Source organism: Calliphora vicina, chromosome 1, assembly GCF_958450345.1.
Source record: "Calliphora vicina chromosome 1, idCalVici1.1, whole genome shotgun sequence".
Taxonomy (NCBI): domain Eukaryota; kingdom Metazoa; phylum Arthropoda; class Insecta; order Diptera; family Calliphoridae; genus Calliphora; species Calliphora vicina.
Window position 1 is genome coordinate 34232283 of NC_088780.1, and position 16228 is coordinate 34248510.

General features: G+C 28.2%; 1 protein-coding gene across 1 annotated transcript in view; it reads right to left on the reverse strand.

Annotated features, from left to right (window-relative positions):
• Positions 1-16228, reverse strand: part of dsx (doublesex) — a 399595-nt gene that overhangs the window by 76463 nt on the left and 306904 nt on the right. The window contains exons 2-3 of the mRNA XM_065508225.1: positions 11577-11708; positions 11267-11413 (exon numbers count right to left, since the gene is read on the reverse strand). Of these exons, the coding sequence (XP_065364297.1) occupies positions 11267-11413; positions 11577-11708 (279 nt within the window). The remainder of the gene's footprint in view (positions 1-11266; positions 11414-11576; positions 11709-16228) is intronic.

Consider the following 16228-nt stretch of genomic DNA (forward strand, 5'->3'; position numbering starts at 1 on the left):
AATATAGGGGTTTTAGATTTATGTACATTAACAAATAATAATTTGCACTAAGTTTAAAGAAGACAAGAGAAAAACTGATTTATTTAGTTATTTATGAAAATTTTAATGAAACTTAGTGAGGCAGAATCTACATATTTTGGAAATATATCTGCCATTTCTAACTGCTGACCAGGTTGACATGCAATTTCACATAGGCATAGCAGATAAGTATCTGAGTTTACGTTTTGCCGACAAAACCCACAAATTTTAAAAGAAAACATTTTTTTTGGGTGAAAAAAAATCGGGTTGAAAAATATTTTTCCCGATTTTGACTCATTGTAGGCCTTATATACGCCGCACAGTTTTATAGAAACAAAATAGAGGGAAATAAATATGTAATTTCTAAACGGTAAGTCAGATTTGAATGAATGAGTTTAAGTTTTGAACTTGGACCTCAAGAGCCCACCAGGGGCGCGTCCATGGGTCCTCAAAGAAGGACACCTCGTGTATGAAATTTTTCTACATTTATACAAATGAAGAAAAAGCATTTTTTAAAAAAATAAAGAAAATATACAAGCAGCTTTTAAAAAAGAATTGGGTTTGATTGTTAATAAGCGGAAGCTGATGGACACACTGCTCAGTATCACTTTCTATGTCGATTAAATGATGTCCGTACATCCTCCGTCTGTCTGGATGGGTGGCCATGTAAACCTTGTGCGGAAAAAAATTTAATTTTTAAGATATTTCGCCTATTGAAACTGGCTGAAATCAGTCCATTATTTAACCTAGCCCCCATACAAATGTCCTCCCGAAATTGGACTTTATCGGTCAAAACTGTTTAATTCATATAGGTATCTACATACATTTCGCTCCTAATAAGTTTTATATATACGGAAGTCAGTCACGAAATGATCGGTACATAATTAGTTATAGCTCCCATATAAGAACAACTACCGAAAATCATTCACGGAAATAAATTATTTAAATTAATCAGTATAGGGTACAATCTGGTCGGGCTTTACCGATCATACTTTCTTATTTGTTTTAGTATATAACATCGCCATATTGCATTCCACAATTTTAAATTTGTTAATTTTTAATAAAGTTCTTATATGGGAGCTATGGCCAATTATTGACAGTTCTTATCGATTTTCGTATATATGGAAAATATTTGTTTAAAATTTTAAGCTGATAGAACCTTGATAGATTTATGAGTATTAAATGATACCGATATTCACACAATCAAGTGGTATCATTTGTGAATAAATACTATCGATCTCTGTAAAATTTTAATTCGATAATGATATTTTTCAGATATTTATGAAAATGGGAACCATAACCAATTAGAGGCCGATCTTCATAAAATTCGCTACATCGATTTTAAATATATATGTGGATTATGCTTGTCATTCTCAATCTAATAGCGAGATATCAGATATTTATGTGTATTTAAATGATTTTCCGAAGTAAACTTTACATAGGGGCTATGGATAAATAGTCCGATCACGGACCGATAGTTATACCTTTCATCATACAAATAACGAGTGTTAAATTCTATGGTATTATCTGCAATATATTTACATAAATATCAAAAAATATGTGAAAATTACCAACATTTTTTTAAGTTGTCTCCAGGGACCGTTAATAACGGTTATCCAAAAAATTTTCAAGATTTAATTACATATTGTAGGGCCTAGAAATTAAAGACAGGAATAATATTATAATAAACGTAAAATAAAAAATTAAAAAATTATCTCAACCCACAGTTAACAGTTATTTTTCAACATAAAAATAAAACTTCGTATGAAATACTTAAAAAAGGAGTTTTAAATAGCCGTCATAAAAACCCGAAGCGTAAGATATCGTACTTTTATTTTTTCCGTCAGAAAAAAAACTCATTTGAGGACTTTTTATTTTTCCGTCATAAAATAAAAGATATTTGCGGTGTTTTATTTTTCTCGTCAGAAAATAAAACTCTTTTCGTTTATTTTCTACTTTTTTCAGTATCTTTCTTTATTGAGTCTATGTAGTAATTTATTTGTTTAAAAAAAACAACATTTTGATAATAGGAATCAAACAATAACAAATTAAAATCTCACTTGATTTTATTTTAATGAAAAATTATTCAATTGCTTTATTCAATACAAATTGTAATAAAATGAGTTTTATTTTCTGAAAATTTTTTATAGGAAGCAAAGAATAATAGTAGTTTTTCGTCGAAAAAAAAACCAAAATTAACATTTTCTAAATCGATTATTTTTTGGACTCATGAAGACATTTTGAACGTCATAGTTATTGAACATTATAGTGTAAACCTCAACATATTTTCTTTGCTTCGAAAATGTCAAATTTTGTGCCACCAAAGCTTCATATGCGGGCAGTTTTGCTTGTGCAGTTCAGAAGTGGTGATTTTCACACGGAAAACAAATATCTCCCAGGTCAGCCAAAAATGTTTAAAGACCATGAATTGGAGGCATTACTCCATGAGTATTGATGTCAAACTCAACTAGAGCTTAGAATCAGCAATTCAATCAGCAATATCAAAACGTTAGCGAGCTGCAAAATTCATCCAAAAGAAGGGAAATTGGATATCATACCAATTGAAGCCGAGAGACCTTGAAAGACTATTATTATGTCTTTCAAGAAAATTTTTGCACCGATTCATTACCTGCGATGAAAAATGGATCCATTACAATAACCCGAAGCGTAAGATATCGTACGTGAGCCCGGCCAACCAGCCGAATCGACACCAAAGCCAAATATCCATGGCGCTAAGGTAATTATACGTTTTTGGTGGGAGGAAAATTATCCTATTTATTATATGCTACTGAAATTTGACCAGACCGTCACTGGGAAGCTTTACTAAACACAACTGATTCGTTTGAAGCGAGCATTTGCCGAAAAATGCCCAGAATATGCGGCCAGACATGAAACTGTAATATTTCATCATGACAACGCTCGATCACATTGTGCAATACCCAATACTTGGGTAGTTTTTCACCCTCTTTATAGTCCAGAACATGCCCCGTCCGACTACTATTTAATACGATCGATGCAGAAGTTCTTCACTTGGATACGCTTTACTTTGGAACAGAGTATCCGAAATTGTCTTGATTCTTACTTGGCCTCAAAAGATGAGCAGTTAGTTCTCTTGGCTCGGAAATTGGCCATGAGAACAAGCATCGTTAAGTAAAAATAACAACTAAATCATTACCAGTGTATACTTTGAAAGTGTGTGTATTGTGTGTATTTCTGCGAATTTATAAACGTGTATAAAAACACTGAGTGGCTATTTAAAACAGTAGTTGTATAAATTGAAATAAATAAAAAGTTGTTACAAATACCGTCTTTAAAAGGTAAAAATATGTTACCCGAAAGAAGGCAAATTTGAATTTCTATAAGAGATAAATAGCACACGCGACTATGCTTTTTATATGCCTAACTAATCAGGGGATTTAAGAATAGATTTGCATGCCTTGAGAGTACGTGTATTCATAAATAGAAAACCATACAACACACTTTTTAGAAAATACATTATTCTAAAATTCTTATCAGTTAGAAACCTAAAACAAGATCAAAGATCAAATATTTAAATATTTCATATAATAATAGATAACAATATAATGACTAATAGTTTCACACAAAACAAATCACATTTTGATTAATTTTATTTTAAACAATCTCAATTAATATTAATTAAACTCTACACAAACCAATTATAAATCTACAAATCAAATCTCAGGGTTTTTAAGTTTATTTTTAACATTTAAATTTTATTATTATTGTTATTATTATGTATATATATAGATTTTAATTGTTAATGTTTCTTTCTAATTTATTTAAATTTTAATTTTTATTAAAGACTTTTAAACTTACCAAAATTTACGGGTTTTTAAGTTAAATTTATTTTTCTTTATTATTTTTGTTTATTATACATTTTTAGCTTATCTAGTGTAACTATATATTTATATTTAGCAGGGTTGTTTTTTTAGTTGCTGTCATATTAACACTAATTTTATTATTATAGATTTTAGATAATTTTTCATTTATTAAAAACTAATTTATTAAAATTGTATGATCCAAGTTTTGTTTTATAATTTTGTTTTTTAAACAAATAATTTTATGTCTTCGTTTATTTTAACTTATTTTAAAGTAGATTTAAAATTATTTCTAACAACTAAACATAATTTTGCAAATAACACAAAAAACCATAAAAAAAACATTGGGATTTTGAAAAATCTTTGCATTTTAAATTTAACAAACAATTTAGTTGCTGCACAACATTTTAAAAAAAATAAAATTTTTGGCTTTCAAAATATAGTTATTTTAGATTTGTTTTTTTTGTAAAATTTCTTGATTATGCATTTCAAATAGTGTCATGTCATTGTTTTAAATTATATACAATAGAAAATTTAATGTTCCGGTATAGTTTTCATTTACAGTGGAACCTTAATAATTTGTATTATCATGACGAATTGTGAAACGAAATTTTTTCAAATTAATTTCGATCAGCGGTTTTTTTTTAGACATATCTAGGAATTTCTATGGAATTTGCTTACGTTTATACAAGCACATACAAGTTGGAAAATCTCAATTAATTCAAATTACGCCACTTGCATATCAAATAGTAAGACAAGTTGTGAGACAGTAAAATTTGTCTTATTTAATTATTTTCGATATACTTTTAGACATCAACTTGTACTTGCATGTGTAAACATCAATTGAAATTCAGTCAATACTGCTTTCACCTTCGACAAAATTCTAGACATGAACTTGTCTTAACACTCAAGCAACTTGTAGTCATTTCCATATTTTAAGAACTTTTGAATTGAAATACTGACATGAACTTGTCTTAACACTCAAGCAACTTGTAGTCATTTCCATATTTTAAGAACTTTTTAATTGAAATACATATTCACAACGTGTAACACATGTTTATTTGTTTGTATTTTATATTATATTCTACTTTCGAAAGCTAGTTTTGCGTCAGCTATATTCCAAAATTTGACATTTAAAATACAACTCTGTTGTATATTTTAAACGTCAGCAATATATTAGCAGTTACTTTAAAAGCATACAAACAGTATGATTTAACATAAATTGCTGTTTTTCTTATATTTCATTTTTCAAAATCTTATTAAGTACTCTACCATTTTAATTACTAACTAAACGTTAAAAACTTAATTTACTAATTTAAAAATAAAAACTAAGTATGTACTTTATGTATCTAAACAAATATTTACAAAAAAACTTAAATATTACAATAAAAAAATCAATAAATAAAACTTTATTTAAAACATGATGATGCCTTTGTTTAAAGTTGTGAACTCAAAATGTTTAACGCCACGATTAGGATATTTATTTCAGGTTATGCAAATCAATAAAATTTTTTTAATATTGCCTTAATATCAGAATGAAAATATAGCTGCAATGAAAAGTACTTTCAATTTCCATCTCATTTTAAATATTTATCATATATGTTTCACAAAATAGTGATATTCCGAAATATTTAAGACCTTTAAATACCCTACTTTAAGTTAGTCTGAGGTGTAACTCGTTTGGAAAGAAAACATTTCTAATTACAAACAAGTTAAAAAGAATGGTCGGTCAAGCCCGACCATATAATACTCCACACTAAGTAAATGAGCAAATACATTTTTTTTTTTGAAATTTCAATAATTTATATTAGTGGGTGATTTTCGGAAGTAGGCCTTATATGAGAGCTATGAGCAATTATGTACCAATCACCATGAAATTAGGTCGTGTGATTCATGTCTATATGAAAATTATTTAAGTTGAATTTTATGTGTATACCAACATTCTTAAGAGATTTATAAACGTTCAAATGATTTTCGGAAGAGGGTTTATATGGGAGCTATGACTTATTATAGACCGATCATAAACAAATTTGGTGACATGAATTCTGTATAAATAATACTTATTTAGAGCTAAACTTGTGTAGATACCTACATAAATTAAACATTTATGACCGATAAAGTCCAATTTCGAAAGGACATTTGTATGGGGGCTGGGTGAAATAATGGACCGATTTCAGCCAGTTTCAATAGGCTTTGTCCGTGGACCGAAAAAAATATAAGTACCAAACTTTATCAAAATATCTTCAAAACAGACGGACTCATTTAATCGTTTTGTGTATAACACTATTTTCTATAGAAAGTTTTGTGAATAACACAATTTTCTATAGAAAGTTTTGTGTATAACTGTATTTTCTAGAGAAAACTTTGTGTATAACACAATTTTCTATAGAATGTTTTCTGTATAACACTATTTTCTATAGAAAACATTGTGTATAACTGTATTTTCTATAGAAAAATTTGTGTATAACACTATTTTCTGTAAAAAATTTTGTGTATTACAGTATTTTCTATAGAAAATTCTGTGTATAACACTATTTTCTATAGAAAACTTTGAGTATAATACAATGTTCTACAAAAAGTTTTGTGTATAACACAATTTTCTATATACAATTAAGTGTATAACACTATTTTCTTTAGAAAGTTTTGTGTATAACACAATTTTTAATAGAAAACTTTGTGTATAACACTATTTTCTATATAAGGTTTTGTGTATAACTGTATTTTCTATAAAAAATGTTGTGTATAACGTGTTGTGTTCAAAGTTTTGTATATAACTGTATTTTCTATAGAACATTTTATGAATAACAATCTTTTCTATAGTAAATATTTGTATATTACAGTATTTTAGAGCATTTTAGTATTCTGTCGGTGAAAAAAGTACAGCAGTCGGATTTATCATCTCCGATATTAATGAAATTTACCACATACATAATATATATCCAACATGTTCCTCATATCAGTGACTTTTTCAATGGAAACTCATTCCGATGTAAAAATATCGCGATTTGAAAATTGAAAAATTTGTTAAAATTGTGAAAAATTATATACACATAATTGTCCATAACTTTAAAACTACTCAAATTGGTTACATCCAAAAGATTAAATGTCAACTTTCGGAGTATATATTTCAATTTAAAAAGATCGCAGTGTTCTTGAGGACACGATATGAGGACACCTAAACTCTCTACTATATTCGTGCAAAATTTCGATGGAGACTCTATTAGTTCAGGAGTTATAAAGAAAAACATTATTAATAGTACATTTTTTCATATAAATTCAAATAAAAATTTAAGCAAATAGAAATCAGAACACAGCTGTATCAATTTCAATTTATATGGTAAAACACAAGTGCTTAAATTTTTCTGTGAATTTATATGGAAAAACGTACTATTAATAACGTTTTTCTTGTTTACTTTCTTTTGGAAGTAAACAATTTTATTCACACCATTTATGGACAATATCTTAGCCTTTAAAATGGAATCAAAAATTGGACTTGGACTTTTAGTGGTTTCAATGTTATGGGCAATTATGTGTATATAATTTTAGAAAATTGTAACAAATTTTTAAATATTCAATGCACGATATTTTTAGAATGGGTTTCCGCTGAAAAAGTTATTGATTTGGAACAGTAATATGTGTGGTAAATTTTATTAATATCGAAGATGTCAAATCCTAAAAATTAAGTTTTCTGTCCGTTTTGATTGGATTCTCTCTATTGACTCTTTTACACTGAATTATCTCTGCAACCATACACAACATTAAAAATAGGTGTATGAGCTTCTGGACTCTCGAAAAATAAAATTAAAACATTTTTGTACCTTTTTAAGATTCTCTGAAAAAAGGTTCAAAATAGTTGCCAACACCCAGATAAAAATAAGTAAGAAAGTATGGTCGGTCAAGCCCGACCATATAATACCCTACACCAAGTAAATGAGAAAAAAAATTTTCTTTTAAAATATCAATAATTTATATTCGTGAGTGATTTTCGGAAGTGGGCCTTATATGGGAGCTATGACCAATTATGGACCGATCACCATAAAATTAGGTCGTGTGATTTATGTCTATATGAAAGTTATTTATGTTGAATTTTGTGTATATACCAACATTTTTAAGTGATTTAAGCACGTTAAAGTGATTTTCGGAAGCGGGTCTATATGGGAGCTATGACTAATTATGGACTGATCGTAACAAAATTTGGTGACATGAATTTTGTATATACAAAACTTATTTGGAGCGAAATTTGTGTAGACACATATATAAATTAAACATTTATGACCGATAAAGTCCAATTTCGGAGGGACATTTGTATGGGGGCTAGGTGAAACAATAGACCGATTTCAGCCAGTTTCAATAGGCTTCGTCCTTGGGCCGAAAAAATTATATGTACCAAATTTTATCGAAATATCTTCAAAATTACGACCTGTTCTCTGCGCACAAGGTTTACATGGACAGCCAGCCAACCAGCCAGACGGACGGACGGACATCGTTTAATCGACTCAGAAAGTGATTCTAAGTCGATCGGTATACTTTAAGGTGGCTACCCTACACACCATAGTGGGTAGGGTATTATGCGTTAGTGCATATGTTTGTAACGTCCAAAAATATTAGTTTAACACATACCTTAAAGTATACCGATCGACTTAGAATCACTTTCTAAGTCGATTAAACGATGTCCGTCCGTCTGGCTGGCTGTCCATGTAAACCTTGTGCGCAAAGTACAGGTAGCAATTTTGAATATACATATTTCGATAAAATTTTGTACATACAATTATTTTGACCTAATCAAAAAAGCTGAAATCGGTTCATTTTTTCACCTAGCCCCCATACAAATGTCCTCCCGAAATTGGAATTTATTCGTGATAAATGTTTAATTCATATCGGTATCTACGCAAATTTCACTATCAATAAGTTTTATATACAGAAATCATATCACCAAATTCAATGATTATCGGTCCATAATTAGTCATAGCTCCCATTTAAAGCCCGCTTCCGAAAATCACTTAAACGAGCATAAATCTCTCAAAAATGTTGGTATTCCAATAAAATTTCACACAAATAAATTGTATATACACAAAAGTTATATCAGCAAATTTTGTAACGATCGGTCCATAATTAGTCATATCTCTCATATAAGGCCCACTTCCGAAAATCATTTTAAAGTGTATAGATTTCTTAAAAATGTTGGACAAAAAGACATGCTGTCTAATTTTATAGCTATTGGTCCATAATTAATCATAGCTCCCATATAAATTTTAAAAGTAATGTGTTCTTCTCGGTGTAGGGTATCATATGGTCGGGCTTGACCGACATCTCTGGATGTCGGCAACTATTGCTAAATAAGGACCGTTCCTTAAAAATTTAAAAGATTTACACAATAAGTGATCACTAGGGCGGGTCGATTTAAAAATCGCCCAAGTGACAAGAAAAATCGTACTCTAGGGATCGAAATAAGAAACTTGTCCCAAGTGATTTCTGATGATCCTTATTTTTGCCCAAATGAAAAAATTTTGAAAAATTTCACTTTGACCCATTTAACCTTCGCTTTACCAATACCCACCCGGGTGACCACATCGTTTTTATTGGTTTAATATTTTTTTTAATTTTGTTTCGATTTAAATGAAATTTATACTCACTGATAAAATTTTAGAGTTCTATAGAATTTAATAGAAACATTTTAAACTTTTTATAAGGTTTTTTAAATTTTTTAAAATTTCGTTCGTCGAATATATTTGGTAAACCATGTACATAAAAAACCTTTGGCAAAGCGAAGGTTAAAGTGCCCCAATCGATTCTAAGGCCCTAATTTTGTAAATCACAAGTGGAAAGCAAAAACAAAATTTTAAAAATTTGTTTTTGTTTTATAAATAACATGTTTATCCATTTTTGCATATTTAACAAGCACAAAATGGCGTTAGTGTCATAATAAAAAAATTTGGAAAAATATGATTAGTCAAATTCTATAAATTTTTCAAAGTTTGACCTTTGGGTCGAAATAAGGATAACCATTTATTTAATCAAACTTTTTATTTTGATACCAATATATTTAAGACATTTATGATTTCTAAACTGAATTATAAAATGTGTTAAATCAATTAATATGTCAACTTTTTAAAGAGGTCAACATTTGTTGGCTTTTATTTTCTTGTTTAAATTATATACTATTGTAAAAGTTTGTACTAAAAATTAAATATCCAAAATCGATTTTCAAGTTCATCAACGATTTAAACAAAAAACAAAAACCAAACCAAAAATTCGAGCAATATCACTTGATTTTTATAAAACAATAAAATTCGATAATAAAACTTATACAATAAACTTAAAATTAACCACTACAATAGAAACTAAAACTAAAAGGTAAATTCTTATTAATAGAACTGGTACTCGTATGTTGATTGAAGATTGTTTGCATAGTTTTGGTATGTTGATTGAAGGAAATATAAAATTTTCAGGCTGTAAAGTAAGTTTTCCCAAGTATGTAATAAAAAATAGTATGTTGATTGAAGATCAGTTGGTATGTTGATGATGGTGGGCCAGAAAATAAACTTCAAAATGGTATGTTGATTGTTGTGTCATTAAATTAGTATGTTGATTGTTGCTATTTTGTTAAATATTTTTTATTTTTTTTAACAATATTTCCATAAATATGTAGTATACAATTGTGTTTTCCATTTTCCGTTTCCATTTTTCATGTTTTAGTATGTTGATTGTTGAGTTTGTTAAAACGAAATGTTTCATTAACTTTTGGTATGTTGATTGTTGATTTAATGTTGGATTTTAAACACTTTTAATTAATTGTTTTCAAGTTAAGAAGTGTCTTTTATTTAATTTAAATTTTCATTTGTTTTAATTTTTTTCATATGAAATATTTGTATTTTTATTTTTTAAATTTTAAATTTCTTGCTTAGTTGCCAGACTGTTGTAAGCTCGTTAAATAGTTTATAATGATATTGAAGTTATTTAAGAAAAACGTTAAGCACCTTTAATATTTTTCAACAAGTTTTACTTTTTATTTTAATATTAATTTTTCTTTGTACAATTGAAATTATTTAACAATTATTTAATTAAATTTTTATTTTCCAGCAAAGAAAATAAAAAAAAGAAACTATTTAATAATGGGTGCAAATTACATTTAGTTTGTAATAAAAATAAAACATTTAAGTTTATCAACCGCATTGCCGGGTGGCACAACGCAATTCACACCCATCATAAATGTTTAAATTATGTTGACGTGAGTATTCATTAACAACATGTTGTCCTAAATTTCATATAAAAATGGAAAGTAATAGAAAAAAAGTTGATGGTTAAATAAGTAAAATTTAATGTTCCTATCTATAGTTTTCAGTGTTTTCTGTTTAAAGTATGTAGTTCCCTTAAACTTAATTAATATTGTATAATAAAAATATATATACCCTCTAGTCTTATTCGTTTGGTAGTTTCATCACATTCTGATCTGGCATCGTGGTTTCCATGCCGCCAATTAAATTTCAGTTTATTATTCCACTCACTACCCTGGTCCATATTTAATATGGTAACGTTTTGTTTTATGAATTGTATGCCTATAAACCAGAAATATTTAAACATATTGTACTTATATCAATGTTTAAAACAAATAATTCTAGTTAAAGTAAAAAAAATATTGCCTTATACTCGTCTAAAAACTTCAGAAAACACTGACTTTTTTTGGATAGTTTTTTTATATATTGGAACTTTATAACTTACCCTCTTCAATACGTTTTGAAGCCTTATCAATATCCACACCAGCATCCTTAAGTATCACATACATAAGTGGCATCATTTCCCAGGGATAACCAAATTTTTCTATTAATTTTTGGCAATAATCTAATAAAAGATCTGTAAAGAAAAATCAACAACAAAAATATTCATTAGTATTTGATAAATAATTTAAAAAATTTTATAAAATTGCATATCAATCAAATTCAATTTCCCTAAAGTGGTGAGATTTTAAGTTAGAAAATTGGAATTTTGACATTTCAGAAGGATTTTTTCTATAGAAAAAACCTCACTCCAGGAGTTGTAATTCTCAAAATTCCTCACAGAAAATCCTAAAATTCAAGCATGCTTTCTATTTGCCGCCATTTAAGTAGTAATTGTTGCCTACCAAGAATATACAGTTTTTTTTAAATTAAAATCACACATAATTTGTAAAAAATAAAATTCTTAAGAATTTGTTTGGATTGTGATCTATTAATTGAATATTTGGAAACCTTTCCATTGTATTGTCAACCACTGTATACCAGAAACTTTGTACAAAATTTACGAGTATTAAGGATCAGGCCACAAATTATAACCACCATCAAAAAAGATGGTGGTATAAATATTTGTCGTAGAATCAAAAAAGTATATATATTCAGGGTCATCATAAGATTCTAAGACGACCTAGCTATGTCCGTCCGTCCGTCTGTATGTCGAAAACACGATAGGGCCCAAACGAAAGGAGCTATCTGGCTAAAATTTTCACATAAGGTTTGTTTGATATTGAAAATTGGTAATATCGGTTCATGATTTCACCTAGCCCCCATACAAATGTAGCAGCCATAAATATGTTGAATATGTGCAAGCCTGATACAATTTAACAAAAATTAGTTATAAGTACTCTGAAATTATGCATTTTTCGAAATCGGAAACATACAAGGTCCCCCTCAGAATTTTTTAATTTTTTTTATTGAATCTGCCTTTTATAGGCCTAACAATAAGTATGTATTTAAATCTTATAAATAAAATAAAACTACACAGAGAAAACCGATTCGTAATGGCAACCGAATTTGTTGCCAATCGAATGATTCGGTTGCACACATCGAATTTTTCGATTCTATCAACAGAAAGTCAGTTGATAAAGGAGAATTTCGGTTGAAGCAACCAAACTTTTGGTACCCCTTCACAACTGCAAAATTCGGTTACTATGGTAGAATAATTCGATTGGCAATAAATTCGGTTGCTATTACGAATCTGTTTTCTCTGTGTAGTTCCTCTCTAACAAGAGAGCACTCATGGGTAAATGGCACTGATCTTAGCGAGGTGATCTGCTCTACAGAGCCTTGATTGGTTTTGGCTCTGTACAAGTTGTCTTGCAAGCTGATTGGAATGATTTTTCAGTCTTACAAAATATTTTTCACGGACTTTCTTGAACTCGTCCTTTACCAATGGCTTTTTTCATTTCTTATATACCATGGTGCTCCCGTCATGGTTCTAAAAATTTTAGATTGGACTCCCTGTATAAATTCAATACTGGTGTCGCTAGCCATTACCCACAATTGAATTCCATACGTCCAAATTGGTTTTAAAATGGTCTTATACAGGACGAATTTATATTCAAGGCTTAAGTTTGATTGATCACTGATTAATCAATGAAAGCTAAAAGCTTTTAGCTTCAGTCTCTAGGTTTATCCATCTATCTAGATAAATACCAAGGTATCTAACATAATCAGATTGCGGTATATTAACATTGTTGAGTGTGACAGGTGGACAATTTCCTCTCTTTAGAGCGAACGTAACTTAATTACTTTTCTACTCATTTACCCGTATTCTCCAGATTTTTAACCATGTCTCTTCATGTATGAGGTAATTTTCTAGTTGACTAGATGCTATGAATGGGCTTCGTGTGAACTAAACATTTCAAAGGTAGAAATGATAAATTTATCGCACGTTGGCAAGTCAAATATAACGTAAGACCTAGTACACTTTCCTGTCGAACGCCAACTCTAATCTTGTATTCCCTGGACACATAATCATTCTACTTGCCTGAGCAAAGTCTAAATGTTAGGGCATTCAATTAATCGGGTTTCTGGTTTAATCGGTTAATCGAGCAAATAATTAATCGAGGTTTAGATTTATTCGGTTAATAATCGGTTAATTTAAAATTATTCGATTAACCGAATAATTTCTATTTTCATTTTAAATTGAAAATACAACAACGAAGTTTGTGTACAAAAACATAGAAAAACAGCAACTAAGGTATTTGAAATCACTTTGGTAAACATATCACCTATTTTCTGCAACAACGTCATAGCTCAAAATCATGTTTTTTGAACTGAGTAATACAAAATATGCACTGTTCTATAATCTTTCATATAGTTTCATCAGTTTTCAAAAAAAACAATTATTTTTTGTGTAAGAGTGTTTTTTTTGTAAACATCAAAATTAAATTTCATGTTTACTCGTATATTTGATAAGTAATAATTTGGGTTAAATACAGATTAGAAAGATATTAACATCTACTATTTATATTTCTGAAATCGCATGATTTGTTGAAAATGATGTGAGTTTTTTAGGGTTTTAGTGAGATCTTCTGAAATAATCTTTTATAAAAAGAATATAATTTAAACGATTTTTTTTAGATTTAATAAAACTTTTCTCGCTGATTGTATATGTTGGAGAAATCAAAAGCATGATAAAGAATATTCCTTTTTGGATTACTTATGATAAAAGACTCATTTCAAAAAAAGTTTCGTCTATACATGTTATTACAAAGAAAGTTTCAAATACATGTAAATTAAATATGTCAGTTGTTATACATAATAACTAATCATGTTTATTGGATGTTCAAAAATATTTAATTTTAATTTGAAATTTGTATTTGAATTGAAACGGAAAAATAAATACAAAAAAATAGTTTAAAGTGCAAAAAAAATTAATTTCGGTTAATCGGTTAATCGACACAAATTAATCGGTTTATTTGTTATTTGAAAATCGACAATTGCAAATTATTCAAACAGTTAACCGTCCAAAATTAATCGATTAATCGATTGAATACCGTACTAAATGTACAGCAGAACAATATTTCTTTCTAAAAGAATTTCTAATCTCTCCAGTTACACGTTTGAACTGTTCAATGGTGCCATGATGTTCACGGAAACCAAATTGGTGAACTGGTATTCCAAAAAAGGAATGATATTTTCTTGGAATATTTCCTCTAATAGCTTCGACAAACAAGGGAATAGGCTAATATATCTTTAAGAAAATGGTAGGGTTAAATATTTACCTTGTTTTGGTATCATTCTTATTTGAGAAATTTTCCAATTTTTAGGATAAATTCCTAGTTTCAAGATCGCATTAAACAATATAGATAGCTCAATTATTGATACATTTGGTAGGTTTTTAATCATTAATGGTGTTATTAAATCATATCTTAGTGACTTTTTAAATTTTAATTTATTTTTAAAAACTCTATTAACCATAGATGGGGGTAGTGCACTAATTTTGCACTAATACTTAGTGATAGTGCAAAATTAGTGCAATCATTTTGTTCATATGTAGTGATGAGTTGAAAATTAGCAGCCTCACTAAACATTAGTGATAGTGAGTTAAAAAATTTTGCACTCAAAATTAAATTAGTTGATTTAAAAAAATGCAATCATCAGTTTATTGCAACTTTTTTGTATGCACTAATTTGAGTGCAACTTCAAATTGTGCACTAAATTTTTAAGTTCAAAATGGTTTAAGTTTATTTCTGTGCACTACACCATTTCCAATTGTATTTCAGAAGTTTCTAATTGTATTTCCGAAATTTCCAATTGAATTTCAGAAATTTCTAATTATATTTCAGAAAATTCCAATTCAATTTCAGAAATTTCCATTTATATTTCAGAAATTTCCATTTATATTTCAGAAATTTCCAATGTATTTCAGAATTTTCTATTTGTATTTCAGAAATATCCATTGGTATTGCTATTAGAATTTTTTGAAATACAAATTGATATTTCTGAAATACAATTGGAAAATTCTGAAATACAATTGGAAACTTTTTAAGTATAAAATAAAAATTCTGAAATACAAATGGAAATTTCTGAAATACAATTGGAAAATTCTGAAATACAATTGGAAATTTCTGAAATACAATTAGAAATTTCTGAAATATAAATGGAAAATTCTGAAATATAATTAGAAAATTCTGAAATATAAATGGAAAATTCTGAAATATAATTGGAAATTTCTGAAATATAAATGGAAATTTCTGAAATTGAATTGGAATTTTCTGAAATATAATTAGAAATTTCTGAAATTCAATTGGAAATTTCGGAAATACAATTAGAAACTTCTGAAATACAATTGGAAATGGTGTAATTTAAAACTTAAAACTAATATTTCATTAAAAATAACAAAAAAATATTTAAAATTTTTATTTTTCGAATTTGGATTCAACAATTTCATGACTACTCATTTTTGAAAATTTAGTAATAGTATGTTTAATGCAGCCTTTTTTTGATTGCAGGTTAAAATTTTGCACTAATTAATTGTAGTGCAGATTTTTGCACTAAATCTTCGTTTAGTGATAGTTAAAAAATTATCACTATCGCTATTTTTTGTTTTAGTGCTAGTTAAGAAATAAGCATTATCACTAACCCCAATTAACA